The sequence below is a fragment of the Salmo trutta genome, chromosome 28, assembly GCF_901001165.1.
Source record: "Salmo trutta chromosome 28, fSalTru1.1, whole genome shotgun sequence".
In the NCBI taxonomy this organism is placed as follows: domain Eukaryota; kingdom Metazoa; phylum Chordata; class Actinopteri; order Salmoniformes; family Salmonidae; genus Salmo; species Salmo trutta.
This window is the reverse complement of record NC_042984.1, coordinates 38,997,930-39,019,761: the sequence shown is the minus strand read 5'-3', so window position 1 is coordinate 39,019,761 and position 21,832 is coordinate 38,997,930. Positions and strand designations below refer to the sequence as shown.

At 43.4% G+C, this 21,832-nt stretch overlaps 1 protein-coding gene and 1 long non-coding RNA gene across 3 annotated transcripts in view; both read right to left on the bottom strand.

The window, feature by feature from the left end:
• Positions 1 to 21,832, bottom strand: part of adcy6a (adenylate cyclase 6a) — a 58,334-nt gene that overhangs the window by 8,651 nt on the left and 27,851 nt on the right. For both annotated transcript variants that reach the window (XM_029719948.1, XM_029719949.1), the window contains exons 4-5: positions 1,876 to 2,025; positions 1,581 to 1,702 (exon numbers count right to left, since the gene is read on the bottom strand). In XM_029719948.1, the coding sequence (XP_029575808.1) occupies positions 1,581 to 1,702; positions 1,876 to 2,025 (272 nt within the window). The remainder of the gene's footprint in view (positions 1 to 1,580; positions 1,703 to 1,875; positions 2,026 to 21,832) is intronic.
• On the bottom strand, positions 6,465 to 7,475 carry LOC115166187 (uncharacterized). Its single transcript, XR_003870285.1, has 2 exons — positions 7,408 to 7,475; positions 6,465 to 6,906 (listed from the first exon to the last, which is right to left on the bottom strand). It is a non-coding gene; the product is annotated as an uncharacterized LOC115166187 (long non-coding RNA).

Here is a 21,832-nt window from a genome sequence, read left to right as displayed (position 1 = left end):
TGTCGATTTGATTAATTAATGCTATCGAAATGTATGGAAATTAACCATGCATCAACATCGCAATGTTGCGCAACCACAATATTTTGCCTTAAAATATTAATCTGACTAAAATAGATGAAATAAATATTAACCATCATTTTCTCATCTCACTTTAATGGTATATGTAGTAGATGTTTTTCACAATTTTCCGTGACTATTCATGCTTAACCCTACCAATCAGGTAGGTACAGCTGTACTTGTCATGTGCGCTCCGTGTGTCTTGATAGAATAAACATTTGAATTCTCTTCACAAACTGCAAACTCATCATGCTTATCACATGTCCATGGCTTGACACAAGGTAACTGACCCCCAGAATCATAAATATATATATTTTGAACCACAAACCTGTCGATAAAAGCTTGTGAGAAGCTGATCCTTCAATTCAATTGATTAAGGCATAATTCTAAAAATGACAAATGTCATTTTCAAACATTCAGTCACTTGTTGATATTTTGCTAACATCATAAAAGCAATATGAACTAGAGACAATGGCCTGTGCTTAAAAGTTTATTTTATTCCAGGTCATCAGTTAACATTGTGTTACTTTTGTCCCACCTGTAACTTCTCCCAGGCTAATACCCAAGACTACACTCTTCGAAAAATGGTGCAATCTAGAACCTAAAAGGGTTCTTCGGCTGTCCCCAAAGAAGAACCCTTTGAAGAACCCTTTTTGGTTCCAGGTAGAACTCTTTTGGTTCCAGGTAGAACTTTTTGGGGTTCCATGTAGAACCCTTTCCACAGAGGGTTCTACCTGGAACCAAAAATGGTTCTAGCTGGAACCAAAGAGTTATCCAATGGGGACAGCCAAATAACCCTTTTGGAACCTTTTTTTCTAATAGTGTAGCTAGCATGATACTTGAAACCTATGCTGTCATTTAGTCACTAGATGGGTTAAGAAAATGACATTTTTTGGAACCTTAAACTACTAAATACTCTACAATGCTCAAAACCCCTTTTTGCTGATAACATGGTCGGACAGGGCTGCTTTTTTTACAGGGAGCTCGTCCTCCGTATTAGGAACGAGCTGAGTTCACTACGTCATTCTAGCTTCTGTGTTAACTTAGAAAATGGGTGAGCTACTTTTGCCTGTGTTACTTTCATCCCAGCTCTCCCCTACTGTTGAATATGAGGCACAGAAATGCTGATAGTAGTTTGCCTAGAGCCATTTTTTAAAAAACCTTTATTTAACTAGGAAAGTCAGTTAAGAACAAATTCTTATTTACAATGACGGCCTACACCGGCCAAACCCGGACGACGCTGGGCCAATTGTGCGCTGCCCTATGGGACGGCCCAATCACAGCCGGTTGTGATACAGCCTGGATTCGAACCAGGGTGTCTGTAGTTACGCCGCAAGCACTGAGATGCAGTGCCTTAGACCGCTGCGTCACTTGGGAGCGCGATAAAAGCGTGACAAAACCCATGAACATTGTGTTAAGACGTTAGAAGTCATAGCTCTCGTCAGTTTGGCTTGTTCAAGTAATGCTGTGATTACAGATGTGTTGTTGTCAGGGGTTATAAGGACGAAAGTGTCTATGCTGACCTGACGTTGTCATGTTTTTGGATGTAGATCTTATGGAACATCATGTCTTCCTTTTTAGCGTTGATGTCAGCCTTCATCTCCATGGCAACATGCCTTGGCAACACAGAGAGCAACAGGCGCTCCTGAAGTGTTGGGAGAGGAAAAAAAAAATGTCTTGGTTAGCAGCTGCATGTAATACTTATGTCCTTCAAAATTCCTGCTTTCTGTCAGTCAATGGAGGTGTTTACAGTGTGTGTTTGTGTGTATCTGTATTAATATGTCTGTCTGTCTGTGTGTCTGTGTGTGTGTGATGTACCTGCTGCTGGTTCTCTCTCTGCAGGTGCAGTCTGGCCTGAATGTATCCTCTGGTCTCCTGGAAAGCCTGTCTCTGAGACACCTCGGCAGGGTAGTGGGTACATATCCCAATGATGTTAGTGCACAGGAAGATCAGCACATTGGCATTCAGCTAGAAGAGAGGAGGATAAAGAGAGGGGGGACATTTAGAGCCTTGACCCCACATTTAAAAATGATCTGTTTTTCCGGTAGCCTTTTACACTCGTACCTGTATACAGGTTGAAAATGGCAGATTTGGACACTGATAAGTTGCTAGATTGGAACGTAGTGGCTGTACAGTAACACGCTGTACATGCTGTCAGAGCTCAGGGTCTCTGCTTCACAGAGCTGTGTCGGTTTTGACTGACAGCCGTTCTAAACTTGAGCTGTAAATGAAGAGGACTCAGCGTATTTTGAAAGGTGAGACGTGGAGGATAATAAACACCGCTTTGATGTCATACAAGCAAGCCAAACGCCCGTGAGTCCAAATGTGCACTGCACATTTCCATATCATAAAACTCTGGGATGCAGGGCTGTGTTCCAAACAAAACAACTACAAAGTGTGCTTGCTCTAGTTCCTCAACGGCACAGCCTGGAGAGCTCAAAAAAAGCACCTTATCGTTGAAGACTCTTCTTTGAGTCATAAAAGCACATTGAAATGACTTAGGATCTGTGCACGCTGTGGAGAGGTGTGTGGTCACATGGAGACAGGAGTTTGACCTCTCACCCAAACCTTTGTCATTGTTTTGTCTTATGTCGCACCTACCCCAAATTTTCCAAGGCTATTATTATCATGTTACTGAAAGTATCCAGAGTATTTTCAGATGTAGTCATCAACAAATATTGCAAAAAGTACAGTAAATGTAAAATGGACATAAAATCAACAATGTAATGTTTGGATTCAGTCGTGTCAGGTGAACTGTTGTGTCCTCACCTTTAGTCGAATAATTTTCCCATAATCGCCAAACGGTTCGCTTTTATTTGCTACCATGGTTATGCATACGCTTTCCATATGTCTTGTGTAAAACATTTTAATGTAGCCCTATCCATATAGGCCAATTCCCACAAGTGTAAAGGGTTAAAGGCCTAATGCGTTCAAACATTTGATTTCTCTGTGTTCTTTGAGAACACTATGAAAATGGGATAATACTGTGAAATTGTGAACATTATGAGTGTAAGAGCTGTTTGAAAAGGCCACCTGAAATTTCAGCCTGTTTTAGTGGGATGGAGTTAACATCACCAGGTTGCAAATAGTGTTAATAGCCCGATAAGAAAGAGCATTTCAAACCTCTCTGCCAATAACAGCTAGCTTTCAGACCACTCCCAGACAGTCCAAGCAAAATTTTTGCTTAAGAAATGTATCTTTGCTATGAAGCTATTTTTGCTATATTTGACCATTTTTATTGAAAACAATCACAGTACGGTACTTAATTGTTACCCAGAAATGATTTGATATGGAGATAAAAACAGCTGCATTGGACCTTTAACATTCTGTGCTAGGGGGCGGAGTAGAGCCCTGTTGTGGGTACCTGGATAGGGAGTCACAGTACAGAATCAATACAGTAATGAAATACACAAGGAATCTGATACTGAAATGGTATTTTCCTTGCCATGCATTAAAACAGTGGCACAGGGCTACTGACATTTCTATACTATATCTCTTGACACAATGATGAAAATAATCATGGCCTCCAAACCCTCAAGCTGCATACTGGACCCTATTCCAACTAAACTACTGAAAGAGCTGCTTCCTGTGCTTGGCCCTCCTATGTTGAACATAATAAACGGCTCTCTATCCACCGGATGTGTACCAAGCTCACTAAAAGTGGCAGTAATAAAGCCTCTCTTGAAAAAGCCGAATCTTGACCCAGAAATTATAAAAAACTATCGGCCTATATCGAATCTTCCATTCCTCTCAAACATTTTAGAAAAAGCTGTTGCACAGCAACTCACTGCCTTCCTGAAGACAAACAATGTATACGAAACGCTTCAGTCTGGTTTTAGACTCCATCATAGCACTGAGACTGCACTTGTGAAGGTGGTAAATGACCTTTTAATGACGTCAGACCGAGGCTCTGCATCTGTCCTCGTGCTCCTAGATCTTAGTGCCGCTTTTGATACCATCGATCACCACATTCTTTTGGAGAGATTGGAAACCCAAATTGGTCTACATGGACAAGTTCTGGCCTGGTTTAGATCTTATCTGTCGGAAAGATATCAGTTTGTCTCTGTGAATGGTTTGTCCTCTGACAAATCAATTGTAAATTTCGGTGTTCCTCAAGGTTCCGTTTTAGGACCACTATTGTTTTCACTATATATTTTACCTCTTGGGGATGTCATTCGAAAACATAATGTTAAATTTCACTGCTATGCGGACGACACACAGCTGTACATTTCAATGAAACATGGTGAAGCCCCAAAATTGCCCTCGCTAGAAGCCTGTGTTTCAGACATAAGGAAGTGGATGGCTGCAAACTTTCTACTTTTAAACTCGGACAAAACAGAGATGCTTGTTCTAGGTCCCAAGAAACAAAGAGATCTTCTGTTGAATCTGACAATTAATCTGGATGGTTGTACAGTCGTCTCAAATAAAACTGTGAAGGACCTCGGCGTTACTCTGGACACTGATCTCTCTTTTGAAGAACATATCAAGACTGTTTCAAGGACAGCTTATTTCCATCTACGTAACATTGCAAAAATCAGAAACTTTCTGTCCAAAAATGACGCAGAAAAATTAATCCATGCGTTTATTACTTCTAGGCTGGACTACTGCAATGCTCTACTTTCCGGCTACCCGGATAAAGCACTAAACAAACTTCAGTTAGTGCTAAATACGGCTGCTAGAATCCTGACTAGAACCAAAAAATGTGATCATATTACTCCAGTGCTAGCCTCCCTACACTGGCTTCCTGTTAAGGCAAGGGCTGATTTCAAGGTTTTACTGCTAACCTACAAAGCATTACATGGGCTTGCTCCTACCTATCTTTCCAATTTGGTCCTGCCGTACATACCTACACGTACGCTACGGTCACAAGACGCAGGCCTCCTAATTGTCCCTAGAATTTCTAAGCAAACGGCTGGAGGTAGGGCTTTCTCCTATAGAGCTCAATTTTTATGGAATGGTCTGCCTACCCATGTGAGAGACTCAGTCTCAACCTTTAAGTCTTTACTGAAGACTTATCTCTTCAGTAGGTCCTATGATTAAGTATAGTCTGGCCCAGGAGTGTGAAGGTGAACGGAAAGGCTGGAGCAACGAACCGCCCTTGCTGTCTCTGCCTTGCCGGTTCCCCTCTTTCCACTGGGATTCTCTGCCTCTAACCCTATTACAGGGGCTGAGTCACTGACTTACTGGTGTTCTTCCATGCCGTCCATGGGAGGGGTGCGTCACTTGAGTAGGTTGAGTCACTGACGTGGTCTTCCTGTCTGGGTTGGCGCCCCCCCCTTGGGTTGTGCCATGGCGGAGATCTTTGTGGGCTATACTCGGCCTTGTCTTCGGACGGTAAGTTGGTGGTTGTAGACATCCCTCTAGTGGTGCGGGGGCTGTGATTTGGCAAAGTGGGTGGGGTTATATCCTGTCTGTTTGGCCCTGTCCGGGGGTATCATCGGATGGGGCCACAGTGTCTTCTGATCCCTCCTGTCTCAGCCTCCAGTATTTATGCTGCAGTAGTTTATGTGTCGGGGGGCTAGGGTCAGTCTGTTACATCTGGAGTATTCTCTTGTCTTATCCGGTGTCCTGTGTGAATTTAAATATGCTTTCTCTAATTCTCTCTTTCTCTCTTTCTTTCTTTCTTTCTTTCTCTCGGAGGACCTGAGCCCTAGGACCATGCCTCGGGACTACCTGGCATGATGACTCCTTGCTGTCCCCAGTCCACCTGGCCATGCTGCTGCTCCAGTTTCAACTGTTCTGCCTGCGGCTACGGAACCCTGACCTGTTCACCGGACGTGCTTGTTGCACCCTCGACAACTACAATGATTATTATTATTTGACCATGCTGGTCATTTATGAACATTTTAACATCTTGACCATGTTCTGTTATAATATCCACCCGGCACAGCCAGAAGAGGACTGGCCACCCCTCATAGACCACGTCAGTTCCTCTCTAGGTTTCTTCCTAGGTTTTTGGCCTTTCTCGGGAGTTTTTCCTAGGGAGTTTTTCCTAGCCACCGTGCTTCTTTCACATGCATTGCTTGCTGTTTGGGGTTTTAGGCTGGGTTTATGTACAGCACTTTGAGATTTCAGCTGACATACGAAGGGCTATATAAATAAATTTGATTTGATTTTGATTTGATTTCTACGGTTGACAACATCTCCAGGAAATGCACCTAATTCTCTAGTGGGAATTTAAAGTATACAGATACCTCACAGTGGCCAAGACTATACCGTAATGAATACATGTACCGATATCATAAAATCTACCCTCCCCATCTTTATCGCTCTCCCTACTAGAGATGAAACAGTATGAAAATGTCATATCACGATTAGTGACCAAAATTATCACGGTTATCAGTATTATCGTGGTATTGTTAAAATGTGCTGGAAATGTTCAAAAAGTACTGATACACACACTGAAATCATTTCACCAAGTTTTATATTGAAAACCAACAAACAAATAAAATTAGCAGCACTATGCACTTTTTGTGGGCATAAACATTAAACTAATAACATTAAAGATGGCACCATGTGGCCATGAGAGGTAAAAGTTTCCCTAGCACAGGTTTAAATGAGCACAACCTTAAGCAAATCAAATAAATAAACAACAAATACAATTAGCAGCACTCACTTTGTAGTGAGGCACGGCAACCTTCATCAGCCTCATTAAGCCAGGCCTCTCAACAATTTGAAATGGCATCATGTCCCTTGCAATGTAATATGAAAGGGCTACAGTGAGGTCTTGAGCATTTTTTAATGTGGGTGCTTAAGCAGCCTGCCTTTTTAAATGCTTGCTCGAGTGTCTGTCAAAACTGTAGATGAGGGACCAGTAGCATCACTGGGTTTGCCTGCTGCACATCCACTCTGTAAACAAGGGAATAGCAAATGTATTATTACTACCACATTATAATTATTGCGCACACACACACGATTGTATATACTCACACAAGAACCCCATGCACAATTGACAAATACAAATGAGTCTTAAGAAGACAGTGATAGTAATTGCAATGAGCCCAATAATTGACATAAATACAGGAGCCTTGTATAGGAGTCTATAGTGTTTCTCCTGCTGGAACAGTTGTAGAAACAAGTCGACGTCTACCGGATTTTAAATGAACAAAATATGTTGGTTGGGTGACTAAACTACATCACGTGTTATCGTGTCCAATGGGTGAATAGAGTCTGCAGACACACGACGCATACAGCAGCAGAACAACGTGTCGTGTTTTTACAAGAGTAGGTAACACTGACAGCTTCAGTTTACATCATTGACAAGCTATTGGCAAGTTAGACAGACAAACCATGACATTTTCCCCCATTCCGAAGTCCCCACATCATGCATTGAGCTAAAAGTTAACTTACCTTGCATTCGCTATAAAGTAGTGGGTGGTGGTCATGAAGATGACCCAAGAGATTTGAAGTGTCGCCCCATGTTCTGCAGACAAGGTGATCATCTTCGATGAAGTTTCCCTCGGCACTCTTGTAAAAACCCAAAATACGACCACACTTCAGATATGGTCCTCTTGGAAGGCTGAAAAATCTCCCGAGCGCTGTCACTGCCTTCCGCCATGGTTTCACACAAAACAAAACCCACGTTGCATGCTGCGTCAGACTGTTGCTACATTTGGTTGATGCTGGATAGTATTTACCGTGAGTTTTTCAAACCGTGGTAATCAAACACGTGTTTAATGATAATTAAAATGTGAAAGGGTAATACTAATCGTCGGGAATTTTAATGTGGTTGATCGTGAAACCGGTAACCGTTTCATCCCTACACAGCTCTCTTTCTTTTATTCTATGATGGCTTACATACAGATTCACAGGTCATACTGTGGTCAATGACAAAGTGTCCTTCTCATGGGCTGAGATGTACAGGTACATCATTATAATACCTTACTTACACCTGACCTTGTATGGAAACACACAGTAGCCATGCATTCACACATACACTCCTGCAAACACACAAATTCACACCCACGCGCTTCCACACATGCACACTAACAACAGCAACATTAACATTCCCTTTGGAGGCATGTTGATCCTGTTTGTGAAATCGTGTTTCCTCCTGTTCTCAGCCCCTCATTGACCACCTCATGTTTTACAGCTTGCCTTCTGAACTCGTTACACTTTAAACGAAACAGGCATTTTTTATGTGTCCTGTGCCTGTCACACTGTCCCCAGAGTGTCCCCGGCTGCAGTGTGGGAAAAACCACTGCCCTTTGACCAGCCGAGAAGCAGTTTCCTTTAAAGATGGCCTCTTCTTTACAGTATGCTGCGTGAGAGAGAGTAGAAATCCTCCACTGCTTTTGGACACAAACACAGGCTGGCCGCATGCCAACAGGAAACACTGTGATGTCACACCCTATGTGGAGACCCTAAATTAGCACAGAAAAGTTGTTAAGGGGCTAATGTGCCAGAGAGGGTTAACCAAGGTCTTCCCAATCTATACCACATCTTTCCATGGAGGTATAAGATAATGTATTTTGCCAACCCTCACCGTCTTTCTTTCTCTCTTATGCTCTCCCTTTACTTAATATGAAAGTGATTCTACCCTTATAAATATTTGAATCATCCTGAAATAGACAGTTGAGTGCCACATCATTATGCAGGTGAAGCCTGACTCCTACTGGGCAGAAACAGTAACACAGGTAGGATTGGTTTGAATGACTTCAATTGATTTCAGTTTACAGTTTACAGCAAACATACAACCGTATTATTTTCCACACTTGAAAATATTCCTCCTCCCAAGAATATCTGAGTTCCGAAGATACTCGCACTCAAACCAAAAAAGAACAAATCCAAGCAGGCCGAGATGCAAAGATATACTTAATTTAATCCATGCTCGAAACAATACAAAGCTGAAAGTGCACAGTGCTAAAAAGTACTACAAAAGTGAGAGAAAAAAAGCACCTTTAGCACTTTTTGCAATGTGCACTTTCAGCTTTGTATTTTTTTAAGCACGGATTAAATTAAGTATATCTTTGCATCTCGGCCTCCTTGGATTTGTCCTTTTTATGGTTTTCTCACGCACCTGCTGCCATTCATTCTAACCCTCATACAGGCTTCCTCCCAAGATTATTACACAGAAAGGGATGAAATCCCACCAAGCCCATAATATGTGTGCATTTCGTCAAAGAAAGTCAGTTGGTGGCTAATACCCCCTGATCTCCTAATCCACATCTGACCCATGAATGAACTTTGAACTCTCCCTGACTTGCACAGGTGGATATGCAGAGTTTTTACACCAAAGAGGGAAAAAAATAAAACAGGAAGAATAAAAGAAAAGAGAAATATACATGGGGCAAGGGGGGAGCAAGAGATATAGAATGAGAAACAGTAATAAAAAATTGAGAGACGGAATATATGTGACCTAAGGGAAGGGGTGGAGACTGGGAGGGGTGAAGGGGGGTGAGAATAGAAAATAGAATAGCATACAATGGACGACAACAGATAACATGGAAGACGGGGATGTTGAGGGGAGGAAGGATGTGGTGGTAGTGGAGTGAGCGAGGGAGAGAGAGATAGTAAGGGAGGGAGCGAGGGGAGGGAGAGAGGGAGAGAGAGGGCGAGAGAGAGATAGTAAGAGAGGGAGAGAGGGGAAGGAGTGAGGGGGAGAGAGAGATAGTAAGAGAGGGAGAGAGGGGAAGGAGTGAGGGGGAGAGAGAGATAGTAAGAGAGGGAGAGAGGGGAAGGAGTGAGGGAAAGAGAGGGCGAGAGAGAGATAGTAAGAGAGGGAGAGAGGGGAAGGAGTGAGGGGGAGAGAGAGAGCGAGAGAGCTGGAGAGGACAGATATGGGCCACAGTGACATTAGGCAGATGGCTCCTAGCACTCAGCTCTGTTTACATTACTCTCACTGTTCAAGCAAAAACAGCCCAGACAGAATAATGAAACCTGGTATGTGTGTGTGTGTGTGTGTGTGTGTGTGTGTGTGTGTGTGTGTATGTGTGTGTGTTTACTTAAGTGGTCTGTGTGTACAGGTGAATGTATGCTGCCTGTGTGTGTCTAGAGAGTACTGTATGCATATACGTGAGGGAGAGTTTACATTGCCTTTGTGTCTTCTTGCTTGTGACAGAGTGTTGTCTGTGTGTATAGTGGTACTATACGGTATGTATGGAGGATCACAGGCCAAGCCTAATTGCTTGTTTTTCTCAAGAGGGAGAGAGCCTGCAGGTTTAGGCGACAGCACACACACGTACTGTTCAGGAGCTCCACTCAGCACCATCTACCTGTTGTGGGCCTACACCTGTCCCAGTCTACAGTCACACACACACACACACACACACACACACACACACACACACACACACACACACACACACACACACACACACACACACACACACACACACACACATACACACACACACACACACAGTTTTGTCATATTTCAGTCTTCTGTGATGTATATAAAGTGTAATATTGGGGATGCAAACTCAACATTGAATACATTCCAACTCTATATCTGACATGGTACAGGTGTCTTTCTGTTTTATAAAGCCCATCACGAGATCCATACTTTTGTTTGAAAGTAGATTTCTTCAAGGCGCCCGAGAAACACTCTTTGTGAACGCGGATTTAGCCCACTGCGGTAAAAGGTTAAGTCTATTACATAGTGATTATGACGACCCTCTAAAACAATAATAGTTGTAGTATCTCAGGGGGTACAGTCCAGATTTCCCTCAGAGTGACACACTGGGGGCAGCCAGCCACTCTGTAGACAGAGAACCTAATCCTTGGTTATCAAAATGGAGTTACGTAAACCAGTAGTCCCTGATTTAGACAGGGAAAAGAACAACAGCAGCAGCAATGACAAAACAGCACAGGATAAATTAAAATGCATTTAAAAAACCTCTAAAAGGTTTAGAGTGGACGGGCAGGCTCCATCAATAAACGACCAAATGACTCAATGAATACGCAGCGGAATAAAAGACTGACGGACTCACTCAGTGATGACCTGAGATGCCTAAGAGTCTACAGTCTATACTTGTCAATCTAAAAGCATACAGAATCTGGTACAACTTTGTTCCTCACAGCAAGAGAACATTCCAATCGATATGCAGTTCTGTTTTGAATCAGTGCATATTGTTTTGTTGAGTAAACAAATCCAAAAATGCATTGTTGCATCTCTCAATTATTATTTTTTAATTTATCCTGGAAACCTCTTAAATCTCGTTTGATTGAATTGCACCTAAATCTCTTTAAGCATCGTGGCATAAACAACAATGTATTCTTATGTGGACACACTGAAACATACACAATCAACCACTAGCAATTTACACCCAGTCCCCCAGCCCAGGCCATGCTCCACCAAGCTGAACTCCTCTCCTCTCCTGTCCTATCCTCCTTGAACCCCACCACAGCTCCCCCTGCTCTACATCTGCTCTCCCTAGCCATCATCACCCTGGAGGGCCAGATGAAGATGAGAGTGAGTTAATGGAATATCCAGGGTGTTTATTTATAAGTTTGGTTCCTTTATGATGGATTTAGCTCACCGGTCATTTACTTTAGCAGGAAGTCTATGCTCTGGCCCTGGTGTCTATAAACATTGTCTTTTAAGGCCGGAGGAGATCCTTTCAACACGTCAGTCCCACCCGGGGAAACAATTGTGCTTAGAAGGAGAGAGAAAGTCAGAATGTATTTGGAGAAAAGACACAGCTGGGAGAAGAGAAAGACAGAAAGAGTGAGCTCCTTTGCGTAGCATCATCTTATGCTAAATAGCATCTTCAAATAGTGCCACAGACCAACATTTGTGTCCAACACACTTTGCTAATTTGTCTAGAATCCCTTTCTAGTTGCCCATTACAAGTCAACCAAGCATTGCCCAAGCCCAACATCTTATACCTTATATGATTGATAATCAAATAGGTTTCCTTTGGGGAACGCTGGCGGTGACCTAATCTCAGAACCCAGAACCAAATCTTATGCACGCTAAAGCTAGTAGCTGACTATTCTTTTAACTTCTGTCACCAGAGATTATGTGTGACCTAAAACTGTCCTGAACTGAGAAGGAGGACAGGGTCTATGTGGGGCCTCGTGCTGCTTATAAAGGGTGTAGAAGCACATATAAGCATTGATATAAGCAGAGTTAGGAAGTAGTGCTAAGTGATAATGTTGTTTATTTTTTGGTTCTGAAATAAATACATCTAAACAACTAAACCACAACCGACTGACGTCCCCCCCATTTAAAAAAATAATAATTGTGAGCCCAACGTGCCGAAATCAAATAATTCATGAGAGAAATCAAGTCAATAACTATGTGGACGTTGGGCTTAAGCAAATATTTAACCTAGTTCAGCACAGAAATGTGGTAATGAACTACAATGACCATGATCCATTACGCCTGTTCTTTCCTGCTTGGACAGAGACGAACACAACTTTAGTAACTGATTACATGTAATCTGATTACAAAAACTGTAACTGTAATCTGTTACATTACCTGTTACAAAACATTGTAATCGGATTACAGATACTATAGAAAAACCAGATGATTACTTCTTGGATTACTTTTATATTCAGAAAGGATGTTTGCAAAAAAAAATACATGACCCCTTTATGTTTTCTCAATGACATTCAATTCATTCCACTTCTATTTTACATTTTAGCAGACACTCTTATCCAGAGCGGTTTACAGTTCCCAGCAAGGACACATATGGTATAGTAGCACTGCAGCAGGCTCATCCCTCCCCTCTTCCTCCCATCCTGCCCTCCTTCTTCCCCCTTTACAATGTTCAGCCAACACCCAACACTGACGAACCGATCACAGCAGGGTGCCAGGAGCTCGGAGTGTGTGTGTGTGTGTGTGTGTGTGTGTTCGTGCGTGTGTGTGTGCGTGCGTGTGGATGTGTTTGGACCAGAAGTCCCCACAAGAATAGTAAACGAACAAACATTTGACCAACTGGGGACATTTTGTTAGTCCCCACAAGGTCAAATGCTATTTCTAGGGGGTTTAGGGTTAAGGTTAGAATTAGTGTTAGGGTTAGAATTACATTAAGGGTTAGGAGCTAGGGTTAGTTTTAGGGTTAGGAGCTAGGGTTAGGTCTAGGTTCAGGTTTAAGGTTAGGTTTTTGGGTTAAGGTTAGGGTTAGGGGTTAGGGAAAATAGGATTTTGAATGGGACTGAATTGTGTGTCAAGGTTAGCTGTACAAGACTGTGTGTGAAACCAGCGACCAGTGGAATCATTTGACACTTGAGCTTTTGCTTCTCCGAGCATTCCACCTCCCACCTACTTCCCTTGCTGTGACAGTGAGCATGCAATTGTCTCCATGTTTGATGTTGTTGTTTACCTTTCAGTTACAATCCCATACAGTAAGTCCATTCGTTAGCTCCTCCCATGCTCTTACACAGACTGAGGTATACAATATTCAAAACAAAGGCCAAAGAAACATGGAAATACTGTGTAGTTGGCATTGGCAGGAAAAGGTCCTTAATCATTAATTTAGGTCTAACAGATAATAGACCTTGATGATACTGATGATGATGATGATGTTTTTTAATCAATATCCCTCTGTCCTCTCCCCTTCTCTGTAACCCCAGGGCTAAAGGGTTGTGGTTAGCATTAGCCCTTGGTGTGTGCGAAGGCCAGTGCCTCACACCTTGGAAGACTCTGACCTGTCAGAGAGGCTAGCACCACACAAGGTGTTCACTTAGCGGGCATTGCCCACATTCCACCGGCTCCCTCCAAAGACCTGCCGTCCACTACCCAGGAGGGGTCACTGAGGGTACAGACCTGGACCTAGAGAGTTAGGGTGGAGGGTACACTGGAACAGGAAAACTGTCAACTATACGATAATGCTGATTATTATCAACAGTAACTTTGTTACCAGGTATAAAAGACAAAATGTTCATTGATATGCTGTAATGTGTAAACACATTACTATAGCAACCAACCTGCTAGCACCAATCCCATTAAATTACGGTAAAACACTGAAATCTCCCATCAATGAATTTAATTAATTTATTGATTCATTACAATTACGGTAGCATGTACTTGTTTACACTACAACACAGTCAATTATATGGTATAATACTTTGCGTCATTACACAGTACATGCTTTGATACTATATTTAGATTACAGTAGTGTACTGCAATATGAAATACAATAACTTACTTGCCACTTTACTGTCAAAATCACAGCAACCCCTTTACAGTGTACAGGTTAGGAGGGAGGGAGGGTGGAGGATACAGACCTGGGTCTAGAGAGGGAGGGTGTAGGGGGCTCAGGCTAGCAGCTAGCTATCCCTGTTCGGGACCACAATCACTGACTTCCATTCACTGTTTGTTCACTGTACCCAGAACTAGAACTAATCACTGTAATCCAGAACCAATCCTTCTGGAACATCAACTTCCTCAATCCAAAGCCACGATCATGCATTTTCGTACATTCTATCCACAACAATCTGTGCAACCAGGAAAACAACAGGGCTGTCTCCTACATGCAGAAACCTGAGGTGTCTTAGAAACCTAACAGCATGGCTTTACAGTAGGAATTCTATTACGATTGAGGTCATTTCAAGACATGGATTAAGACATGGTAGCACTAGGTGGGAAAAGTCATTTAGTGGGACATAACTATACAGGAAGCGGAGAGGAGAGCTGCAGTGAATTTATAAGTCAATTTTCCCAGTGGGAACAGTGACTGATGGGACATTATTGCTGAAATGGGGCCAGGGAGAGAGCAGTCGGAGCACTATGGCCTTTCTGAAGCTTCTGGAAGTCCTTCAAACATCTGTGTTAGATCAGTCTGAGAGGGAACTAGTGACAGAACAGAACATGAATCATTCTCTATGAGCTTTGCCTCATGTCTACCTGTATGTGTGTGTGTGTGTGTGTGTGTGTGTGTGTGTGTGTGTGTGTGTGTGTGTGTGTGTGTGTGTGTGTGTGTGTGTGTGTGTGTGTGTGTGAGCACGCACGTGCACGTGTGTACGCGGGATTGTCTCTCTTTTTCTTCAGCTATTTCTCTCAGTTTTTCTGTTGCAGTTTCTTCATCTTCCCCTTCTTTTTTGTTTCTCATTGGCTCCCTTTTTCTCTCCCTCTCTCACTACCAGTCTCTCCCTTTCCATACCTCCCTCCCTCCCGCTGTCGTGCTAGGATGGCATCTGCTGGGTTTGTGTACTCAGCCTGGACTCCATGTCTACACAGTTCTCTCCCTGCCCTTATCTTAAATGACCAGAGCTGTATGGACAGATAGAGGGAGGACCTGCCTATTCCAGTTCTGCTAGCCTGCCTGTCTTCTAGTGATGGGGGGTACAAAATCGATACAGTTACATATCGGGATACTATGTTTAACAATATATTGTATTGTATCGTTTTGACAATATTGCAATATTATGTTTGCGCTAGTTGGCTGTAACTGCACCAAAACTCCTTGATAGCTTGTTCGCCATCTTCTTTTTAAATAGGGAGTCAATCTGTTTACAGCACTTTTATTTCCATAACTGATCAAAACTCATTTTCTAATGGCTGTCTCATCGAATCGCAACAAAATCCCAGTATCAAATCACAATACCTATAGAATCGAGAAAATGGAAAATACATATTGTATCAGTATCGTGACAATATCGTGTCGTGAGGTGCCTGGCAATTCCCATGCCTACTGTATTCTGTACTACTGTTTATGGGTGCAGACTAATCTGTCCACAAGAGATCAGCTGCTGACTGACTAACTAGTTGTCACGTGTGCTCCCTCTCCAGCCTCTAGGTCACCAGGCTGCTCGTTATGGTGCACACCTGTCACCATTGTAACGCACACCGTGTGGCTCAGTTGGTAGAGCATGGTGTTTGCAACGCCAGGGTTGTGGGTTCGATTCCCACGGGGGACCAGTACGGAGAAAAAAAATGTATGAAACGTATGCATTCACTACTGTAAGTCGCTCTGGATAAGAGCGTCTGCTAAATGACTCAAATGTAAAATGTAATGTCATCAGACTCCATCACTTCCCTAATTACCTTCGCTATATATATGTCACTCCCTTTGGTTCCTTCCCCCAGGTGTCATTGTTTCAGTTTCATGTCTGTGCGTTGTTCGCGTTTTGTATTACGTTCCGCTTATTTTATTAAAATACTCACCCCCTGAACTTGCTTCCCGACTCTCAGCGCACATCGTTACAGCAGTTCATTATTACCCCTTTCTATCAAGGCCTCACAAACTCTCAGCACCATCATTCAGAATCTGAGCCATCAAACAGGTCTGATAATAATAATTCTAATGGTGGAACGCCCAAACAAAACCCCAAGCCAAACCACTATCGGAGTGAGGGGATCGGGTTATAGGCTTACAGCCTCCCACACAGTTCCTACTCCTCGAGGCTTGAAAAAACAGTGAGCTTTCACAACGCCCGGAAGCATCCAAAACGTACAGCCGCACAAGCCCCTCAGCTGGCCGACCGCAGATAAGCTTCTCTGAACCAGACAAGTGACGGGCAACAACAACACCCTGTGTTTCCCTCTCCCTCCCACACATTGCCCCCAATCTCCACTCAAGTCTCTCCCAGCCATAGTCCATTCTACATTTGGACTGTGCCACGTCGGCACAGCTTGTTTACAGCACAATGTACTGTTCCTATGGTCAGGCCTGTGGATGGCAGCCGCATTTAGCTGCCGTTTTGTAATTTGTGTTAGAGAACAAAGTCGTAGAACAGCCCGACCACTAACGTAAACCATTACCCTTGTCTTAACCTTAACTCCCTAATTCTGACATTCGGATGGTGAAAAACTGAGGTCACCAAACAAGAATGGTACAGGCTCAGAATTTGTCACCAGGCAGGTATGTCTATATGGTATCCTTTTCCACAATCCGATGGAAAGGGGAGAAAACATTTTCCCCCATGCTAAAACGCAACAGCAAGTCAACTGTATATACCGACACAGCCTACTGCGTCTTGACTACTTGAGTTGTGGTTGTTTCCATGGCAACCTCGGGACTGAACTGAACACAAGCGCCGAGAGAGACACATGATTGGTTAGTGGTGGTGGTGCTTTTTTTTGTTTTGTTGTTCCAGTCATTCTCAGAAGTGATGCTAAAACGATGATTCCTTTCTCATGTTGCTCATTGGTTCTTGTCTGCTCTAGGGGGGCTGTTGCAAAGATCCTAGAAAACCTCGCTGCTCCAAAGGAAAGAAAACAACAACTTTCATAAACAGCAAATATCAAATGTGTGAAGTGTAAAAACGAGACACTAGGTGTATTCTCACCAGCAGAAACCCTGTATATCTGTGTATATGTATAGATCAGTGTGTAATATCTCTTGTAGAATCCCCCAACACCCCTCAAAATGACTAACCACAGTCAGCTCAGAATCCTGTCCAGGCAAAAGGAATTAAACCTTTTCCTCAAACCCTGATAAAACCCCACTGTTGTGTTCTTGTGATCCCCAGAAGACGTGCTGGTAAGGATGAGAATCTCAGTGTGACAGGTAGCCTTGTTAAAATGCCACTGTGGCGTTAAATGCACAAATAATTTATCAGGCTGGCTGCGTGGGAAGAATGTCGTATTCTCCTCCTTCGATTGCACAGCCTCGCTACCTTAACCTCCTCCACCTCCTCCTGCTCCTCTTCCTCATCCTCCTCCATCTCCTCCTGCTCCTCTTCCTCCTCCTCACCCTCCTCCTCCTCTACCTCCTCCACCTCCTCCTCCTCCTGCTCCTCTTCCTCCTCCTCACCCTCCTCCTCTACCTCTACCTCTACCTCGTCCTCCTCCACCTCCTCCTCACCCTCTTCCTCCTCTTCTTCCTCACCCTCCTCCTCTACCTCCACCCCGTCCTCCTCACCCTCTACCTCCTCCTCTACCTCCTCCATGAGGTATCTTGTTCTACACCCGAATGGCTGTTCAGGGGTTAACACCTGAATAGGATGCCATGGGTTAAACAGTGTTTCCTTTAATGTTTCCCTTGTCTAGGGAAACATGGACCTTGGCTTCCCCGTCAAGGTCCAAGATCATACATGTAGGCCTGCTGCTCAAGACCCATTATCGAAAGCTTAATATGGGAATATTCAACAATATTTGTGGGTCATATATTATGAAACACTTAAAAAACACTCACTTATACAATATCTATAGAAAAACAATTACACTTGAGACATCCAGAAAGTTGTTTACACAGTGAGATGCTACAAGTACTCATTTTCCACTTCATTTGTCTAATGAAAGAAATATACTTTTTTTAACCATGTCGTGAGAAGTCAAACAGGCCTGAGAAACATTCTGTCTGTCTGTCCGTCCGGCTGTCTGTCTGTCTAAGTGCCACGGAAAAAATGACCAGCATGTTTGACTTTGTGTGTTTACGTGTAGTACCTGTGTATGTGTGTGTGTGTGTGTGTGTGTGTGTGTGTGCATGTGTGTGTGTGTGTGTGTGTTTGTGCATGTGTGTGCTTGTGCATGAGGGAGAGTGTGTGTTAGTGCGTGTGTGGCGTGCGAATGCACACATTGCTGTGAGTGGGAGTATACAGAGCGGGATAGAGTGAGTGGCTGATATGACGCAGACTCTGATAAGACTGTTCCATGTGACGCAACACAACGGTTAGCAGAAACGCCAGGGGCTGGTTATTTTTAGGAAGCAGTCTCTGACCTCTCTCAAGCCCTATATCAACAATGTCCAACCGCTACAATACACCAAACCTGCTGTGTCATGGACTCCTGGACCGTCAAGATATATGTATTACAGTTTCAACCACAACACCGTTCTTAAAAATAAATAAAAACTACAAAGACCAACAAATGAGCTTGTAAGGGGGCAAAAATGCACATGGCCAGTTAACAGTTCCACTTTGCCTGTGGTGGCGGACACACATTGACAAGAACCCTGCCAACTTTTCCAATGTTTACATCACAACAATGAATCACACAACTATTACGACAATGTCTCAGTGAGATGGTTACCATTAATGAGCTCCAAGAGGTTACACACACCACACACACCACACAGAAGAAACTGTGTTGGCCGTCATGTTCCTAAGGAAAAACAAAGAACAGCATTTCTGACAAAGCCCTTAATGAGAGCCCTGAGGGAGGGTGTCAACCAACAGAAACTAGGGGTTGTGTTCTGTCCCTGTGTGTGTGTCCCTGTGTGTGTGTGTGTGTGTGTGTGTGTGTGTGTGTGTGTGTGTGTGTGTGTGTGTGTGTGTGTGTGTGTGTGTGTAGTTAATTGATTCCAGCTGGGAAAAGAGAAGACTGGGGATTACTGAGAGAGAGAGGGAAACAGGGGGGGGGGGGCTTACTTCCAAAATATTTTATTTGGTTGTTTACAATAAAAAAACACAGAGAGAGGAGGAAGAAGTTTAGGCCTATTTCGCTGGTTTTGACACCAAAAATAGTCAAACATAAAAACCAGGCTACACTATACACAGAAGCGATAGATGCTATCCAAGTGACACTGCTGGCACGTACCGAAATGTTATCCATAGGAAATGTTTGGTTCTAAATGCAGCATCCTTCAGGTCTACATTTAGACCTCTTGCCCTGTTACACAATGTGGATTTACGATGCCCCACCAGTAGCAAATAGCATCAGTGGTTATAATGTGCTCTCTCTCTCTCACTGACGTCTCATTCACAGGAGGCTTGTCTTAGTTCATTTGAGTCTGCTATCAACAACAGCTGGCTACAGTGAGCTTTATGACCTACTACCCATAATACTATTAGTGAAGCTAGACTCTCTTTGACGGCCAGTCAGGTGACTGCGGTGGGCCTTTCACTCCGCTACAGTATGCTAGCTGTTACATCATGATTGGTTAGAAACTTAACTGATCAGTCGGGTCATCTTCAACTCCCAGAGTCTATGGGCCATGGTCACTTCATTGTAACAGTTTTTCGTGCTACAAGGTTCAAAGACTTAAGGGCCATATCCCATCCCTAAGCCTCAACCTTTGTCCTATGTCTCCGAGTCTGTCCAGACGATTAGCCCTGAATTTAGCGGCTATGATGCAGCTAAAGGTACTAGTCTAGCATAGGGTTGCAAAGCTACCTGTAACTTCAGATAATATATGGCAATGTACACTATATATAAAAGAGTCTGTGGACACCCCTTCAAATTAGTGGATTCAGCTATTTCTGCCACAGCCGTTGCTGACAGGTGTATAAAATTGAGCACAATCCCCATAGACGAACATTGGCAGTAGAATGGCCTTACTGAAGAGCTCAGTGACTTTCAACGTGGCACCGTCATAGGATGCCACCTTTCCAACAAGTCAGTTCATCAAATTTCTGCCCTGCTAGAGGTGCCCCGGGTAACTGTAAGTGGTGTTATTGTGAAGTGGAAACGTCTAGGAGCAACAACGGCTCAGCTGTGAAGTGGTAGGCCACACAAGCTCACAGAACGGGACCGCCGGGTTGCTGAAGCGCGTAGTGCAATAACAAAAATTGGGTGTCCTTGTTTTGCAACACTCACTACCGAGTTCCAAACTGACTCTTTAAGCAACGTCAGCACAAGAACCTTTCGTCTGGAGATCCATGAAATGGGTTCCATGGCCGAGCAGCCTCACAGGTCACCATGCGCAATGCAAAATGTCGGCTGGAGTGGTGTGAAGCTCGTTGCCGGTCTCTGGAGTGATGAATCACGTTTCACCATCTGGCAGTCCGACGGTCGAATCTCGGTTGGCGGATGCCAGGAGAACGCTACCTGCCCCAATGCATAGTGCTAACTGTAAAGTTTGGTGGAGGAGGACTAATGGTCTGGGGCTGTTTTTTATGGTTTCGGGCTAGGCCACTTAGTTCCAGTGAAGGGAAATCTTAACGCTATAGCATACAATGACATTTGAGACGATTCTGTGCTTTCAACTTTATGGCAAAAGTTTGGGGAAGGCCCTTTCCTGTTTCAGCAGGAAAGGTCCATACAGCAATGGTTTGTCGAGATCGGTGTGGAACAACTTGACTGGCCTGCACAGAACCCTGACCTCAACCCCATAAAACACCAATGGGATGGCCTGCGAGCCAGGCCTAATCGCCCAACATCAGTGCCCAACCTCACTAATACTCTTGTGGCTGAATGGAAGCAAGTCCCCACAGCAATGTTCCAACGTCTAGTGGAAAGCCTTCCCAGAAGAGTGGAGGCTGTTATAGCAGCAGAGGGGGGACCAACTCCATATTAATGCCCATGATTTTGGAATGAGATGCTCAACGAGCAGGTGTCCACATACTTTTGATCATGTAGTGTATCTTAACTTTGGTTTGTTTATATTTTATTAACTACAAAAATTGTATTTGTATATAATATAATTATTTTATATCAACAATGGCATTATTTTCAACTACACCGCTGCAACTCGTCCAACTATAAACTTTTTTCACAGCGGCCACCAGCTTGATGGCAAAACATTTACAACAAGTACACGTTGGCCTAGTAAGATAAATAAAAGTGTGTAAAAAATAAATAAAGGATATTTCATCCTGAAACCCTCATATTAAAACACCAATGGTATTCACTAAGTTGATGGTTTATATTTAGGATAATGTTTTACAGCTTTGTCATTCCATTTGTTATTTAAAAATCATATTTTTATTATTATTTCATATATTTTACATGTGATAAGGCCACACAGAGGGCCAGAGATAATTACAGACACCTGTGATAATCGGATCCGGTCTGTAATACCAATTTGTTTCAAGCAGACCACCATAGTCCCCGTGCTCAAGAACGCCAATGACTATCGCCCCCGTAGCACTCGCATTATATAGCCATGAAATGCTTTGAAAGACTGGTCATGGCTCACATCAACACCATCATCCCAGACACCCTGGACTCACTCCAATTCGCATACCGCCCCAACAGATCGACAGATGACGCAATCTCCATTAG